The sequence below is a fragment of the Lacerta agilis genome, chromosome 6 (assembly GCF_009819535.1).
Source record: "Lacerta agilis isolate rLacAgi1 chromosome 6, rLacAgi1.pri, whole genome shotgun sequence".
NCBI classification, from domain to species: domain Eukaryota; kingdom Metazoa; phylum Chordata; class Lepidosauria; order Squamata; family Lacertidae; genus Lacerta; species Lacerta agilis.
The window spans coordinates 94390155-94405711 of record NC_046317.1 but is presented as its reverse complement, the minus strand read 5'-3'; the positions used below and the strand labels follow the sequence as shown (position 1 = coordinate 94405711).

General features: G+C 49.1%; 2 protein-coding genes across 2 annotated transcripts; one reads left to right on the top strand and one right to left on the bottom strand.

Annotated features, from left to right (window-relative positions):
- Nucleotides 1–1446: 1446 nt before the first annotated feature.
- Nucleotides 1447–5749, top strand: LOC117049189 (spleen trypsin inhibitor I-like). The gene is made up of 4 exons (XM_033153905.1): nucleotides 1447–1640; nucleotides 3377–3529; nucleotides 4034–4201; nucleotides 5588–5749. Exons 1-4 carry the CDS (start codon nucleotides 1562–1564, stop codon nucleotides 5596–5598), a joined length of 411 nt encoding a protein of 136 aa, XP_033009796.1. The 5' UTR covers nucleotides 1447–1561; the 3' UTR covers nucleotides 5599–5749.
- A 1491-nt stretch (nucleotides 5750–7240) lies between these two features.
- On the bottom strand, nucleotides 7241–12266 carry LOC117049277 (kunitz-type serine protease inhibitor mulgin-3-like). The gene is made up of 3 exons (XM_033154015.1): nucleotides 12109–12266; nucleotides 10681–10848; nucleotides 7241–7407 (listed from the first exon to the last, which is right to left on the bottom strand). The coding sequence occupies exons 1-3, from the start codon at nucleotides 12188–12190 to the stop codon at nucleotides 7241–7243; spliced, it is 417 nt and encodes a 138-aa protein (XP_033009906.1). The 5' UTR covers nucleotides 12191–12266.
- Nucleotides 12267–15557: the final 3291 nt, after the last annotated feature.

Genomic DNA, 15557 nt, shown 5'->3' with positions numbered 1-15557 from the left:
CAAGGTCTTGTTTTTGGAGCAGATCCCCAGCAGAAACCACTCCCCCCCCAAGGCTGCACTTGTATCTCTTTTTGCTTCCCACTACCCCTGCTTTTCAAATCCTGAGCTGCTCTCTCTGTCCCCTCCCCTTTGCAGCCAGGCAACCCCTGTTTTGGAATCTGGACATATTATCCGTAACTGTGGCTCATAGGAATAATAGAATACAGTGGACGCTCAGGTTGCAAACGTGATCCATACAGGAGGCATGTTCGCAACCCGCAGTGTTCGCAACCCACAGCGTCGTGTCTGTGCACGCACGGGTCGCAATTATGTGTTTCTGTGCATGCGTGAGCGCTGAAACCCTGAAATAACTCGAGGTATTACTGTATTGAATCATAGAATTGTAGAGTGTGGTGGAGTCTCCTTCTTTGGAGGTCTTTAAGCGGAGGCTTGACAGCCATCTGTCAGGAATGCTTTGATGGTGTTTCCTGCTTGGCAGGGGGTTGGACTGGATGGCCCTTGTGGTCTCTTCCAACTCTATGATTCTATGATTCTATAATCATCTAGTCCAACCCCCTGCAATGCAGGAATTTCAGCTAAAGCATCCCTGACAGATGCCCATCCAACCTCTGCTTAAAAATCTCAAGGTTCCACGGTTGAACATCTCCTACTGCCAGAAAGTTCTTCCTGATGTTTAAACAGAATCTCCTTTCTTGTAACTTGAAGCCATGGGTTCAAGTCCTACCCTCCAGAGTAGGAAAAAGGCCCTCCCTTTCACAGCAGGTAAGACTGGGGAGAGAAGACTTCTTGATGGTGGCTGTTGGGGAGCCTGAAATGCATCTCACTGGGGGAAGTGCTGTCTCCACTTCTGGGCATTACAGGTGTTTTTTGTGAAGCCCCCTGATATCTTCAGGCGAAGTATACAAATTTAATCAACAACAAAGAATCATAAAAAGGAGGATATGGAGAAGTTGGAAGGTGTGCAGAGGAGGGCGACCAAGAGGACCTTGAGACCAAGCCTTATGAGGAACAGTGGATGGAGTTGGTATGCTTAGGCCACGGAGAGGTGGCATGATAGCCATCTTCAAATACCTGACGGAGCAAGCTTGTTTTCTGCTGCACTGGAGGAACCTGAACAGCAGATTCAAATGACAACTCGGAGGGTGAGAGCTGTTCAGTGGTGGAATGGACTCTCCTTCATTGGGGGGTTTTCAACAGAGCTTGCATGACCCCCTTTCAGGCATTCTTTTGCTGCAATTCCTGGGATTCTGTGAAGAGGGATCCCGCCATGCCCAACACTCCAGGAGTTCCTGGCGGCACCTCAGAGTCTCAGGTTCCCCCTGCCTGACTACTTACCTGTGTTTCTAGGCAGCCCAGCCTGGCTTGCCGTAGAGAGGAAGCAGGCCAACTTGCACTTTCTGCTCACGGCTCCTCCCTGGCTGGCACGGATGCCTTTGCGCAAGAGAAAGGGGCTGGCAGACAGTTGGACGTGGCGTCTTTTCCACCGCCCCTCCCCTGCTTGGGACGGAGGCATCTCCAGGATGACTTGACTCAGTGCTGGGCACTCTCACTTCACACCACCATGGCTTCAGGAGGTGGCGCCACCCTTCTTCTGGGGCTGCTGGTCCTCTCAGCTGACCTGCCACGTATTGTGTCGCAAGGTAAGTAAGTCCTGCGAGCTGCCAGGTGGGCGGTTGGGAAGAGAGGTCCCTCTGGCCTCCTGGTCCAAGGGTGAAAGACCACAAAACCCAGCTCCCTCCCGTCCCTGCTTGGCCTGCTCCCTGACCATTCCTCGTCTTCCCAGGGGGGCATGAAATCGAAATGTTAGGCTTCCCCAATCCCTTCCAACTGGAGCTTCACTGGCTGGTGTATCTAGGCCTACCGGGGAGGCTTTTTAAGTCAAACTTTCAACTCTTGCTTTCCCTCTCACACACACGGAACTAAACTATCCATCCACCACTCAAAATGCAGTCATTTCTTCTTCTTCTTCTTCTTCTTCTTCTTCTTCTTCTTCTTCTTCTTCTTCTTCTTCTTCTTTTCTTCTTCTTTTCTTTAAATATGGAAACATCTAGCCACTAGAAATCACTATATCGTTTAAAGATTTGTCTGATTTTCAAAAAGAGAGGAAGATACATTTGAAGGCTGGTTTCTTTCTTTCTTTCTTTTTTATGAAACGGTAATTTATTTGAACAGTTTGCAGAGAACACACACACATATATATCTCACACTATACAGTACATATGTAAACTGTCTCATCTAGCTTTGTCTTGTGATGAACAAAGCAAAGCACTACGATTAAGAAAAGGCAAGTGGTTTGAAAAAGAAATTCATTTAGGTCATATACGGTTTTAACAGAAATTATAATAGCCGGTCAAAAACAATTCTGCTGTTCTATTTTATTTTATTTTTTAATGTATTTTTATTAAAGATTTCTTGGTTTACAAAAGTATGTGCAATGTCTCTTTTTCAAGTTACATTTTCTACAGATCAGTTTCATTTGTTGAGACATTAGCGTTACATAAGGAAGGAAAGGGGGAAAGAGGTGGAGGGGGGAATGGTGAGTGGGGGTGAGGTCGGGGGGCGATGTCTCTTTCGCCTTTCTGTGGGGCAGGTGGCTGGCAGGGAGCATCTCCTGACTTCATGCCCTTCTTGGGAGCTTCCTGGCAGCTGACTGGACCCACCTGGATCTCCTACTGCAAGGTTTCTCTTGCGAGACCCTCTCCAGCCCTTTCTTGGAGCTCCCAGCCCCTGATGATTTGCCAACCGAAGATAAGCTATGAACCCCAGAGCAGCTGCGCCAGTGTGTGTGTGTGTGTCCGTGTCCCGGGATCCTTTGCATCAAAGGTTCAGAGAAGGGCAACCAAAATGATTGAAGGGATGGAGGGATTCCCTTATGGGGAAAGGATGCAGCATTCGGGACTTTTTAGTTTAGAGAAAAGGCAAAGAGGCGGCATGGTGGAAATTTATAAAATGATGCACGGCATGGAGAATGAGGATAGAGAAAAGTTTTTCTCCCAAGCATCATAGAAGTGTAGAGTTGAAAGGGACTCCGGAAGTCATCTAGTCAAGCCTCCTGAAATGCAGGAATCTCAACTGAAGCACCCGTGACAGATGACCTTCCAACCTCTGCTTAAAAACCTACAACTTGTGGACAGTTGGAAGATTCAGGACAGATAAAAGAAAGCCCTTCTTCACACAGTTCAACTATGGAACTCCCTCCCTCAGGAGGCCGGGATGGCTGTTCTCAGGAGGGGAGAGGGCTGTGTTGCTGGAATCCTGCTTGCGGGCTTCCCTTTGGGGCAGCTGGTTGGCCATGCCTTCCTTTCAATGTCTTGCTTCTCCCCCCAGTGGCTATACTGTTCCCCACTGCACCCCACCTGTCTTTCTTTCCTTCCAGAAAGACCTGGCTATTGCCGGGAACTCCCTGTTCGTTATACTGACCCCTCTGCTGGGGGCTCCTGCAACCGGTGCAGTGCGGATGGCGGCTGCCCACCAGGCAAGAAGTGCTGTGGTTCGTCCTGCGGCAACACCTGCCAGACACCTGAGCCGAGTAAGAACGCCCTTTTTGCCTGTTTCCTACGCACATCTCTTTTTCCCCCCTTTTTCTTTTGGGAAAGCAGAGAGGGTTGTTGCCGTCTTGCGACCTGTCATTATCTCCCAGGAACGCTCACGTCTCCAGACTCCCTCCAGGCAAGACTATGGCCTGCAACTGGAAAAGCCAGATTGTGTAAAGCCAAATGGTGAAAATGTCCCAGAAGGCCTGCAAATGGGAGCCAAAATTGTCAGCATTTGATTAATTGCTCTTTGCTGCAAGAATTAGCCTGCATGTGTTAGTCTGCTTTGAAGCTTCGAAACACATTTTAAATTGTTTTTTCTGTTTTTAAATTGCTGTAAGCTACCCAGGGACCTTACATGGGGAAGTGGCACCCCGGGCTTGTGCTGTGGGTGGGCAGCTGCGCAGAACGGAACTCTGTGTGGCAAGCAGCATTGCTGTTCGTGTGCCAGAAATACCCCCCCCCCAGCACTTCTCTTCCTCCTCTTCCTCCTCCTCCAGATCTCTGCAGACTTCCTCCTGTCACGGGTCCCTGCAAGGCTGCCATGCGGAAACTGTATTACAACTGGAGGAAGAAGAAGTGCGAGGAATTCATCTACGGGGGCTGCCAGGGCAACCTGAACCGCTTCGACACCCTGGAGAAGTGCCTGAGTGTCTGTGGGGGTCAAGGTAAGCAAGGCTCCAGCTCTGGGCTTGGCGGGGACCCTGGGGGAGAAAATCCCCTTGGGTGGGGGTCCACTAAAGAGGCTCAGACCAGATCTCCAGGTATAGAATCCTAGAAGAGTAAGTAGAGCGGGAAGGGACTCTGGAGAATTATCTGGTCTGCCTGCAGTGCAAGAATCACAACTGCATCTGTGACGGATGGCCATCCTGTTGCAGGGCAAATCTGCTGTCTCACTAGGACTATGAAATACTCGTGAGTCGGGCTTAAGAAAGAGTCCAAAATTTATTTACTGCAGTAAATAGGTTCAGCATATTCACTTCCACAAAGGCTGAATATATGTGTGTGTGTTTGTGTGTGTGTGTGTGTGTGTTACCCCCTGAAACGTTTATAGGGTCTACAGACAAAGAATTAATATAAAATCCAATCAGAGCGCTGCAGACATTTGCAGAGGGTAGCTGGCAGAACACTCACTGGATACAGCTTTCTGGATGTCCAGCCTGCAACTTGACGTGTGTCCAGCCCTTCTAGCGCCCCTCGCGTCTAAAGTTTTGAAGCCTACATAGATACAAGCCTACATACCTAAGAAAGGAGAATTGTAGCCTGAGATTTATGTTCTCCTACATAGCAAGCCTGCATAAGGGGAGTTGTTCTTGGTAAGCTGGAATGGCCATACTCTTCAGAAGTCCACTCCCCAAATGCCTTATCTTTGGTATTTCCAGCAACCAAGCAGCAACTGCTGGGCTGTGTGTCTTTTATGAACAAAAGGAAACTACTATGAACCAAGGATTTTAACAGAACCCCAATATCTCATTCAGTTGGGGCTTTTTATAGGTTTCTCACTCAAAGCATGTTTAGGGGCCCTTGCCCCCCCCCCCAATCCAACCTCTGCTAAAAAAACTTCCAAGGGAACAGAATCAGACTTCTACTCAGTAATGCATTACAGGACAGAGTCCAAAAGAGCCTGCAGGGGTATAGCCATTGGCACCCATACAGGAAATAGATATAACCTCAGTTGTTTCATCTTCTCCCCACCTTCCCTCCCACTGCCCCACCATCCCTAATCCAACTGCAGTCCTTGGAAATGCTTCCTCAACCGTGCCTTTCCTGCTGTACTTTCAGAGCCCTAGAATCCTAGAATCCTAGAGTTGGAAGAGACCCCAAGGGCAATCCAGTCCAACCCCCTGCCAAACAGGAAACACCATCAAAGCATTCCTGACAGATGGCTGTCAAGCCTCCGCTTAAAGACCTCCAAAGAAGGAGACTCCACCACACTCCTTGGCAGCAAATTCCAAAACAGCTCTTACTGTCAGGAAGTTCTTCCTAATGTTCAGGTGGAATCTTCTTTCTTGTAGATTCCACCCTCTCCTGATCTGCTTGTCTTCCTGTTTCAGGTGCGCCCTAGAGTAATGGAGGGAGCAGGAGAGGGTCTGCTCTGTGGGGAAGAAGATGGAGCAGCACCCACAGAGCCCTCCTACTGGGCTCCTTCCTTCCTGATTCCTGACCCCCATTCTCCCACCCCTGGGGGGCTGACGGGCTCCTGAAGCATGCTGGGTAATACATGCTGGGTAATACCAAAAAATAAATTTATGCAATTGACTGGCTGGCTCACTGTCTCTTGTGGGGGGCTCTTCCCCCTCCCCCATGGTATTCTGTTCTTCTCCCAAACCTTGGACCCTTCTTGGCCATCAGCTGTGCAAAGAAAGGGTGTGATCCTAAATACCGGTACCTTTACTAGGGAGTGGCTCCCATTGTACTCAGTGGGGCTTACTTTGGAGTAAACATGTTCAGCCCTGCCTCCTGTGCTGATGGGTGTGAGCTGAGGGGCTGGTCTGGGTGCCCAGCCTGGGATAGAAAGACGGGAGGCATAGTTTGCTGGTCTGGGTCGGGGGGGGGGGGGGAGAACCAATGCAACCCTCCCAACCTCCCCAAAATTTCTTATTATTCTGTACAATGCATATACTGCTTGATTGTTAACAAACTTCAAAGCGGTTTGGGGGGAGGGGAAGAGATAACAAAAATAAGAATAAACTAAAAAGAGATTAAAACTCACATCTGAGTGGGCTTGTCTAAACAAAAATGCTTTTAGCAGGCGCTGAAAGGAAGACCTTGAATGCAGGTAGGTGCCGCCATGCTAAAAGGTATTATGTGGCAGGTGTAACTGTGCCGGTTCTGCAGATGGAAGTGACTGAGTGGGCGCATCTTGGGTACGGCAGCCTTGCAGATAAACTACCCTCAGGAGGAATCCGCTCCAGAGGCCACACTCACTCTGCCGTGGCTCCACTCCTTCCTCGAGTGCCTTCCCCTGCCTGGGATTTGTCTGAGGACGCCCCTTGCATGCCCAGATAGAGAGGTGGAGAGGGGTGTGTGTGAACAGAGGAACCACTTTTGCGTGGCCGGAAAGCGACCCACGGTGCAAAGGTGCAGTGGCTCTGCCCACCTTTTGCCACTGACCTCGTCCGGCAATGGCAATTGTCCAAGATTGCCTTGAGCGGAAATAAATTCCCTGTGGTGAGCCAAACCCAAACCCTTCAGGATCACTGTGAGCGCTCTGTGATCCCCCAGATTCCCAGACTGGTTGGCTCCAGTGCCTCCTTCCTTACAGAGCCTCTTGGGCAGTGCTGTCAAGTATCCCGTTTTCCCCGGGAATCTCCCTTATTTCAAGCAGTTTCCCGCTGCTATCCCTTATTTTTTTATATCCCTTTAATTTCCCATTTTTTCCATGGAAGCAGCTCCTCTCCCTCCCCCTGCTGGCCAGGGACTGGGAAGACCTCGCCTCCTTGCAGCCTCAAAGCAAGCAGGAGACATTTCCCGCGCTTACAGGCGCCGTAGCCCACGGGCAGCGTTTCCAAAATACAGTGAGCCTACTGCGTGCGTTCACACCAGTGCCGCCCACTTTTGCTTCTGGCTCCGCCCACCACTGCCATGTGACTGTCCCCGGGATAGGTGAGGCTGCTGATCCCTTATTTTCAAATCCAAAACTTGACAGCTATGCCTCTTGGGAGCTGAGAGCAGCAGAGGGGGCCCTCTTGGTAGGTCCTCTGCCCTCAGAGGCTGAGGGTGGTGGCCCCAGGAGAGAGGGCCTTCTCAGTGGTGGCCCCTGAGCTGTGGCACTCCTTCCCCACAGACAGGCGCCTGCCTCTGCCCCTGAGGTCCACGTCTTTGGCTGCACCAAGCCCAAAGATCACCCCTGCTAGGTGCTCAGCCATGCACCCTGCAGCTTTTGGAAACTTCGGTGGTCATATTATCCTGCCTACACAAAGGGAGTGGGGGAAGTCTCTTTCGCGTCAAGATGAGATGCGTTGGAGTCTGGCAGGACATTTTGCCTTCCTTTCTCTCTCCCGGCACATCATGATCTTCTTTTGATCTTTGGATAAAATAAAAAATAGATGCAGGTTTCCAGCTATAGGCACCCACAAGCCAAACTGCTCTTCTGAGAAAGGCTTTGATGCTGCAGGAGTCTTTAGGAGCTGGTCCTGCTCTGATTTCCAGCGTGGCTGGGGGAAACCTCGATGTCAGCCAGGCAGCCCTTGCCTGCAAAGGAGGGTCCTGTTCTCCCAGAGCCACCTTCTGCCCTCCATATGTGCTGGACATAAGAAGAGGGTGCTGGATCAGGCCAACAGCCCCTCTAGCGCAGCATCCTGTTCTCTCACAAAACCCAAATTGCACCCCAGTATATACAATTTTTAAGTTGGTTTCAAACTGATTAATATTAAGCCTTTTGCTTCATTTGTTCAGCCGGTTATGCTTCCTGTTAGCAACACAATGAATAACCATTTCCCCATGTGGAGCATTTGAATTAAACAGATTTTATTCCCCCTGCATGCAAACTTCCCACCGCAGGGAAGTTTGCTTGGAAGATATGTTCCTTTGCACTCACGCTGATAAGAACAGCATTTCACCCAGAATCAAGTACTTCAGGAAAGTCAGGTTCTATTTATTTGGAGAGGGGAAACACAAAGCGCATCCCCAGCAGGAGATGCTGCCTGGTGCAGAATCTTGCCCCTATTCTCAACTGTTACTCGGCTGGCACTCAGAGGAATCTTGTCTTCTCCAGCATCCTTGTTAGGCTGTGGGGAGAAGAGGAGGCAAGTGTCAGCCTCACGGGACTGATCCTGACCAAAGGCTTTCCTTCTCTCAGTCAGAGTCAGGGAAGGATTTGGTGGAGGAGATCCTTGGCGATAAATTGATTTATTAATTTTCATTTCATTAAAAAACCCTTCAAAGCAGTTTAGGTTAGTAAGACAGGACTCAACCTTGCAGAAACCATGCTGGTTTGTCCTCAGCAAGACTTATAATTGTAGTCTTCACCCAGAATGGACAATAAGTCAACAAGCCCACCCAGGGCTCTCCTCCAGGGGCAGAGATGCCACATACAGACCCTCCAAGTGTCCCTATTTTACAGGTTCAGCCCCGGATTTACAGAAGCCATCCTAGTTTCTGATTTGATCCTGAAATGCCCCTCTTTTCCTTAAGACGTCCCTATTTTCATCAGAGAAATGCTGGAGGATAGGAGAGACATCACCTTGCCGACAAAGGTCCGTATAGTTAAAGCTATGGTTTTCCCAGTAGTAATGTACGGAAGTGAGAGCTGGACCATCAAGAAGGCTGATCGCCGAAGAATTGATGCTTTTGAATTCTGGTGCTGGAGGAGACTCTTGAGAGTCCCATGGACTGCAAGAAGATCAAACCTATCCATCCTTAAAGAATTCAGCCCTGAGTACTCACTAGAAGGACAGATCCTGAAGTTGAGACTCCAGTACTTTGGCCACCTCATGAGAAGAGAAGACTCCCTGGAAAAGACCCTGATGTTGGGAAAGATGGAGGGAACGAGGAGAAGGGGACGACAGAGGATGAGATGGTTGGACAGGGTTCTCGAAGCGACTGGCATGAGTTTGGCCAAACTGTGGGAGGCAGTGAAGGATAGGCGTGCCTGGCGTGGTCTGGTCCATGGGGTCACGAAGAGTCGGAAACGACTGAACAACAACAACAACAACAGGAGTTCTCTGACCCCAAGGAGATAAGCAGTGGCGTAGCAAGCCCAGATTGTGCCCAGTGGAGATTTTTTTTTGGCACCCTGCACGGACTGCGCATGTGCGACTCTGTATTGAATGCCGCGCATGCGCAGTCCGTACGTGCCGCTGCTCACGAGTGGCAACTCGTAAGGCTGCCGTGCGTGAGCAGCAGCACATAAGGAGCTGTACACCTGGGAGGAGGCTGGGCCATTTTGTCACCCCTCCCAGAGTGGCACCCGGGGCGATCCGCCCCAAACGCCCCCCTCTTCCTACGCCACTGGAGATAAGTAACTATGCAACCTTTAGAAGACATCTGAAGGCAGCCCTGTATACAGATTTTACGTTTTTATATACAGTATTGGCCTGAATATAAGCCTCCCTCCCTCCCCCACCCCCCCAAATTCTGACCGTGAAAAGTCAAAGTGCAACTTAAATTCGCAACCTTACAAAAACCGGCTTTTACGATATTGCTGCTGAAACAGAAATACAGTAAAACAAACGGGAGTGAGTGCCTGCGGAATTTTAAGGGAGCGGCTTATATTCGGGTATTCTCTCCCCCCTCATTTTTTTTAAAGGTGTGGCTTATATTTGGGTGCGGCTTATATTTGGGCCAATATGGTATGTTGGAAGCTGCCTGGGGCAACCCTGTCAGGTGGGCGGGGTCTTCTTCCTCCTCCCCCTCCTCCTCCTCCTCTTCTTCTTCTTGAATAGGACGTCCCTATTTTCATCGGAGAAACGTTGGAGGGTATGCATATAGTTAGACTGTGGAACTCACTGCAGCAGTGGTCTCTAATTCATGGAGGAGGAAGAGAACTCCACCAGTGGCTCCCAGTCACAATGGCCATATGTCCCCCTCCAGGATCTCAGGCTGCAAGCCATAAAAGAGCTCGAGTGACCATGTTGGGAACAGGATGTTGGGCCAGAAGGGCCTTTTTTTAAGACCCAGCATGAAAATCAGAAAAGCCCTGGAGCGTTCCCTCCAACTTCCCTCAGATGAAAACGGGGACATTTCTCATTCCCCCACCAACGGACGCTCCCCCCCCATTTTTGTCCTCCTCCTGCAGAGCATTTCCTTTCAGAAGGGGGACTCCCACAACCACTTCACCAAGGGGACACAGCACAAATGCCCTCCGCCGTCCAGGGTTCGAATCCCCACCCAGCCAGGAAGCTCCCTGGGTGGCCTTAAGGGCCGGTCGCTACCTCTCAGCATAACCCACCTCGCAGGGTTGTTGTGTGGATTAAATGAGGAGGGGAACCACATGGGCCCCCTTGAGCTCCTTGGAAGAAAAGGTGGGCTATAAATTCCTGCATTGCAGGGGGGTTGGACTAGATGACCCCTGAGGTCCCTTCCAGCTCTACGATTCTATGGCCAAATAACCGAATAACTAAACTTCTGGGATTAAGCATTTTAAAATGGGATTCTGTAGCTGAGCAACCCTCTCTGAGGGATGAGGGCTTCTCCGGGGGCTCACCGTATTGGCTGCAGGCAGCTTCGCATAATCTCCGACTCTCAAAGTTGTTCTCATTCCCTTGGCATCCCCCCCAGTTGAAGGGCAGGCATTCCTTCTTGTCATAGTTGTAGTACCAGCGCTCTTCGAGGACAAAGCAGGGTCCTCCGTCAGGAGGGATGATGCAGATACCTGGGGGGGGGGGGCAGAGAGCAAACAGGAATTGGGGGGGGGGGCTGAGAAGCCTGGAAAGCGGAGCGTTCGACGAGAGACAGAGACCCCCTGGGTGACAAAGGCTCTGGAAAGGGCTCAATGAGCTGGATCTGCTTAGCCTGGAGAAGAGGAGGAGGAGGAGGGTGGAGCAAGCTTGCTTTCTGCTGCTCCAGGGGGGAAGACCCAAACCATTGGATTCGAATTCCAAGAAAAGAAATTCAGACTCAATCTTAGGAGGAACTTTCTGATGCTGAGAGTTTAATAATAATAATAATAATAATAATAATAATAATAATAATAATTTATTCATACCCTGCCCATCTGGCTGGGTTTCCCCAGCCACTTTGGGTAGCTTCCAACACAGATTAAAAATACATTAAAACAGGGCTGCCTTCAGATGTCTTCTAAACGTCAGATAGTTCTTTGTATCTCTCTGACCCCTGATGGGAGGGCGTTCCACAGGGTGGGTGTCACTACCAAGAAGGCCCTCTGCCTGGTTCCCTGCAACCTCACTTCTCTCAGTGAGGGAACCACCAGAAGACCCTCGGAGGAGGACCTCAGTGTCCGGGCTGAATGATGGGGGTGGAGACGCTCCTTCAGTTCTACTGGGCCAAGGCCATTTAGTGGATTCCCTCCAAAGGTGATGGACTCGCCTTCCTCGGAGGCTTTTAAGCAGAGGTTGGATGGCCACCTGCCACAAATTCTTTAGCTGCAATTCCTGCGTTGCAGGGGGTTGGATTAGATGACCCCAACAGGTCCCTTCCAAATCTACAGTTCTACGAGGAAGGAAAGGGGTGGAGGCAAGAGGCAGCAGGTTCAGAGAGAGAGAGAGAGCCAGGAAAGTAATGAAAGTGGAAACTCAGCGGTGAAAGGGGAAGTCACGGATCATTTAATGGGTTTCATCAAGAAGGGGGAAAGTGTGGTTGGATGAGAGATGGTGGGGCAATGGGGTGGCAGAAGGCGGTTGGGGAGAGGATGAAACAGCCAAGATGACCTATAGTGGCTAAAGTTTGGGATTCTGTCCTGTAAGGTGTTGCTGAATAAAAGTGTCTCTCTCCTTCAATGGGTACGTTAAAGCAGAGGTTGCTTTAGTTGAGATTCCTGCATTGCAGGTGGTTGGACTAGAGGACCCCAAGGGTCCCTTCCAACTCTACATTTCTATGCTTCTATGAAATGGGGAGGCAGGGAATCAAAGAACAATCCCCACAGGACCACAAGGGTTTCACGCCCTGTACTCACCAAGGTCTGCAGACACCATCGGCAGCTCAGCCCAGAGGGCAACGAATGCTGGAAGAAGGAAGAAGATGTCCTTGGACCTCATCGTTGTGCTTGGAGGAGGCTCTGAATCCCCAGGACTACTGATCCAGGCTGTGACCTGAGTTGCTTTGCAGTGGACCTGCCCCAGTGTGTTCTGTCTGAGGGAAATCAAGCACCCACACAGCTGAAACCATTACTTGCAAACCAAGTTTTTGCCTTGGGGCTCCCTTCCAATGCTACAAGTCTGCAAAGCTTCTTCCGCAATGATTCTTACCTGCAGGTACAGAGGCCAGGTTGGCCCAGAGAAGAATGAGGAGCTGCAGGAGGAGAAGAATGAGGAGCTCCAATCTCCTTGTGCTCTTTGGAGATGCCCCAAAGACGAGCTGGGCTGCGGTCAATGCTGCTCCCCTCTTCTCTTCCAGCTCCAGCTGATGATGCCCAGACCAGCACTGAAGCTTGGGCTGGAGAAGAGTCATCTGATGTTGAGCTTGGTTGGTTAAGGGCATAAAGGACTGAGGAGGCCTTGATTTGAGCTCCAGTGATCAAAGAGTCCCAGAGAGAACACCAAGTGTACCGGGACAGCCCACCAGACTGCATTTTAATTAGAGGACAAGCAGCTCCAGGGTTCGAAGCAGGTGGGAGATGAAAAGGCCCCACCTAAATAAGGACGTGGATGGCGCTGTGGGTTAAACAGAGCCTAGGGCTTGCCGATCAGAAGGTTGGTGGTTCGAATATCCACCACAGGGTGAGCTCCCATTGCTCAGTCCCTGCTCCTGCCCACCTAGCAGTTCAAAAGCACGTCAAAGTGCAAGTAGATAAATAGGTACCACTCTGGTGGGAAGGTAAACGGCGTTTTCGTGCGCTGCTCTGGTTCGCCAGAAGTGGCTTAGTCATGCTGGCCACATGACCCGGAAGCTGTACGCCGGCTCCCTTGGCCAGTAACGTGAGATGAGCGCCGCAACCCCAGAGTTGGACACGACTGGAACCAATGGTCAGGGGTCCCTTTACCTTTTATTTTATTTTTTATTTTTTTGAAATAAATTTGTATTGGTTTTAACAGAATATAACAAAAACAAACATATAAGCCTGAACAAACAAAAATAAAAGCAATACTACAAATAAAACACTTAAATCTTTTAAAAACCTATCTTCATTTCTTATCATTGTAGGTTGACTTTCTCACGTCCTTTCTTCCTGCGTTCCTTGAAAATCATCTTTAGTAATTTCTTTACCTTTTTAAATAAGGAGCACGGTCCATTTATCACCAATCAACAGGTTACAAGTGTTCAACCTGACCTAAAACAAGTCTTGTGTGGTTCTTGTTACGAATTGGCTATAGAAACGGCCAGTTGTTGTTGTTGTTCAGTCGTTCAGTCGTGTCCGACTCTTCGTGACCCCATGGACCAGAGCACGCCAGGCACGCCTATCCTTCACTGCCTCTCGTAGTTTGGCCAAACTCATGTTAGTAGCTTCGAGAACACTGTCCAACCATCTCATCCTCTGTCGTCCCCTTCTCCTTGTGCCCTCCATCTTTCCCAACATCAGGGTCTTTTCCAGGGAGTCTTCTCTTCTCATGAGGTGGCCAAAGTACTGGAGCCTCAACTTCAGGATCTGTCCTTCTAGTGAGCACTCAGGGGTGATTTCTTTGAGAATGGATAGGTTTGATCTTCTTGCAGTCCATGGGACTCTCAAGAGTCTCCTCCAGCACCAGAATTCAAAAGCATCAATTCTTCGGCAATCAGCCTTCTTTATGGTCCAGCTCTCACTTCCGTACATTACTACTGGGAAAACCATAGCTTTAACTATACGGACCTTTGTCGGCAAGGTGATGTCTTTGCTTTTTAAGATGCTGTCTAGGTTTGTCATTGCTTTTCTCCCAAGAAGCAGGCGTCTTCTAATTTCGTGACTGCTGTCACCATCTGCAGTGATCATGGAACCCAAGAAAGTGAAATCTCTCACTGCCTCCATTTCTTCCCCTTCTATTTGCCAGGAGGTGATGGGACCAGTGGCCATGATCTTAGTTTATTTGATGTTGAGCTTCAGACCATATTTTGCGCTCTCCTCTTTCACCCTCATTAAAAGGTTCTTTAATTCCTCCTCACTTTCTGCCATCAAGGTAGTATCATCAGCATATCTGAGGTTGTTGATATTTTTTCCGGCAATCTTAATTCCAGTTGGGGATTCATCCAGTCCAGCCTTTCACATGATGAATTCTGCATATAAGTTAAATAAGCAGGGAGACAATATACAGCCTTGTCGTACTCCTTTCCCAATTTTGAACCAATCAGTTGTTCCATATCCAGTTCTAACTGTAGCTTCTTGTCCCACATAGAGATAAAAGGAACAACTGGCAAGTTTGGCCTTGGAGTTCAAAATGAAGCAGGGCAAAGGCTAATAGAGTTCTGTCAAGAGAACAAGCTGGTCATCACAAACACTCTTTCCCAACAACACAAGAGACGACTCTACACATGGACATCACCAGATGGGCAACATCGAAATCAGATTGATTATATTCTCTGCAGCCAAAGATGGAGAAGCTCTATACACTCAGCAAAAACAAGACCTGGAGCTGACTGTGGCTCAGATCATCAGCTTCTTATAGCAAAATTCCAGCTTAAACTGAAGAAAGTAGGAAAAACCACTGGGCCAGTAAAATACAATCTAAATCAAATTCCTTATGAATACACAATTGAAGTGAAGAACAGGTTTAAGGATTTAGATTTGGTGGGTAGAGTGCCTGAAGAACTGTGGATGGAGGCTCGTAACATTATACAGGAGACAGCAACGAAAACCATCCCAATGAAAAAGAAATGCAAGAAAGCAAAGTGGCTGTCCAGTGAGGCATTACAAATAGCGGGGGAGAGAAGACAAGCAAAATGCGAGGGAGATCGTGAAAGATACAGGAAATTGAATGCAGATTTCCAAAGAATAGCAAGGAGAGACAAGAGGGCCTTTCTAAACGAGCAATGCAAAGAAATAGAGGAAAATAACAGAATGGGAAAAACCAGAGATTTGTTCAAGAAAATTGGAGATATGAAAGGAACATTTCGTACAAAGATTACCACAATTAAGGACATGGACAAAGATGTCCATGTCCTTAATTGTGGTTTTAGATTACCACAATTAAACTCCATGGACAAAGACAACGGCCAGTTACTTCTCATCTAAAATGACGAAAGAGGACGAAGGGGTCCAGCTAGCCACTGAAAATACAGACGCATGAAAAGAATGAGGAAATGGGACTCAGGAAACAAGCTGTTAGAGGGTGGGCAGGAAACCCTTTCAAGAAATCACCAGTTAAGGAGCCTGCTCACCATATTTGCATGGGCTGTGTGCAAGAAGCAATGACGCAATGAAGATACAGAAGTCTCTCTCTCTCTCTCTCTCTCTCTCTCTGTGTGTGTGTGTGTGTGTGTGTTTGCATTTTCAAA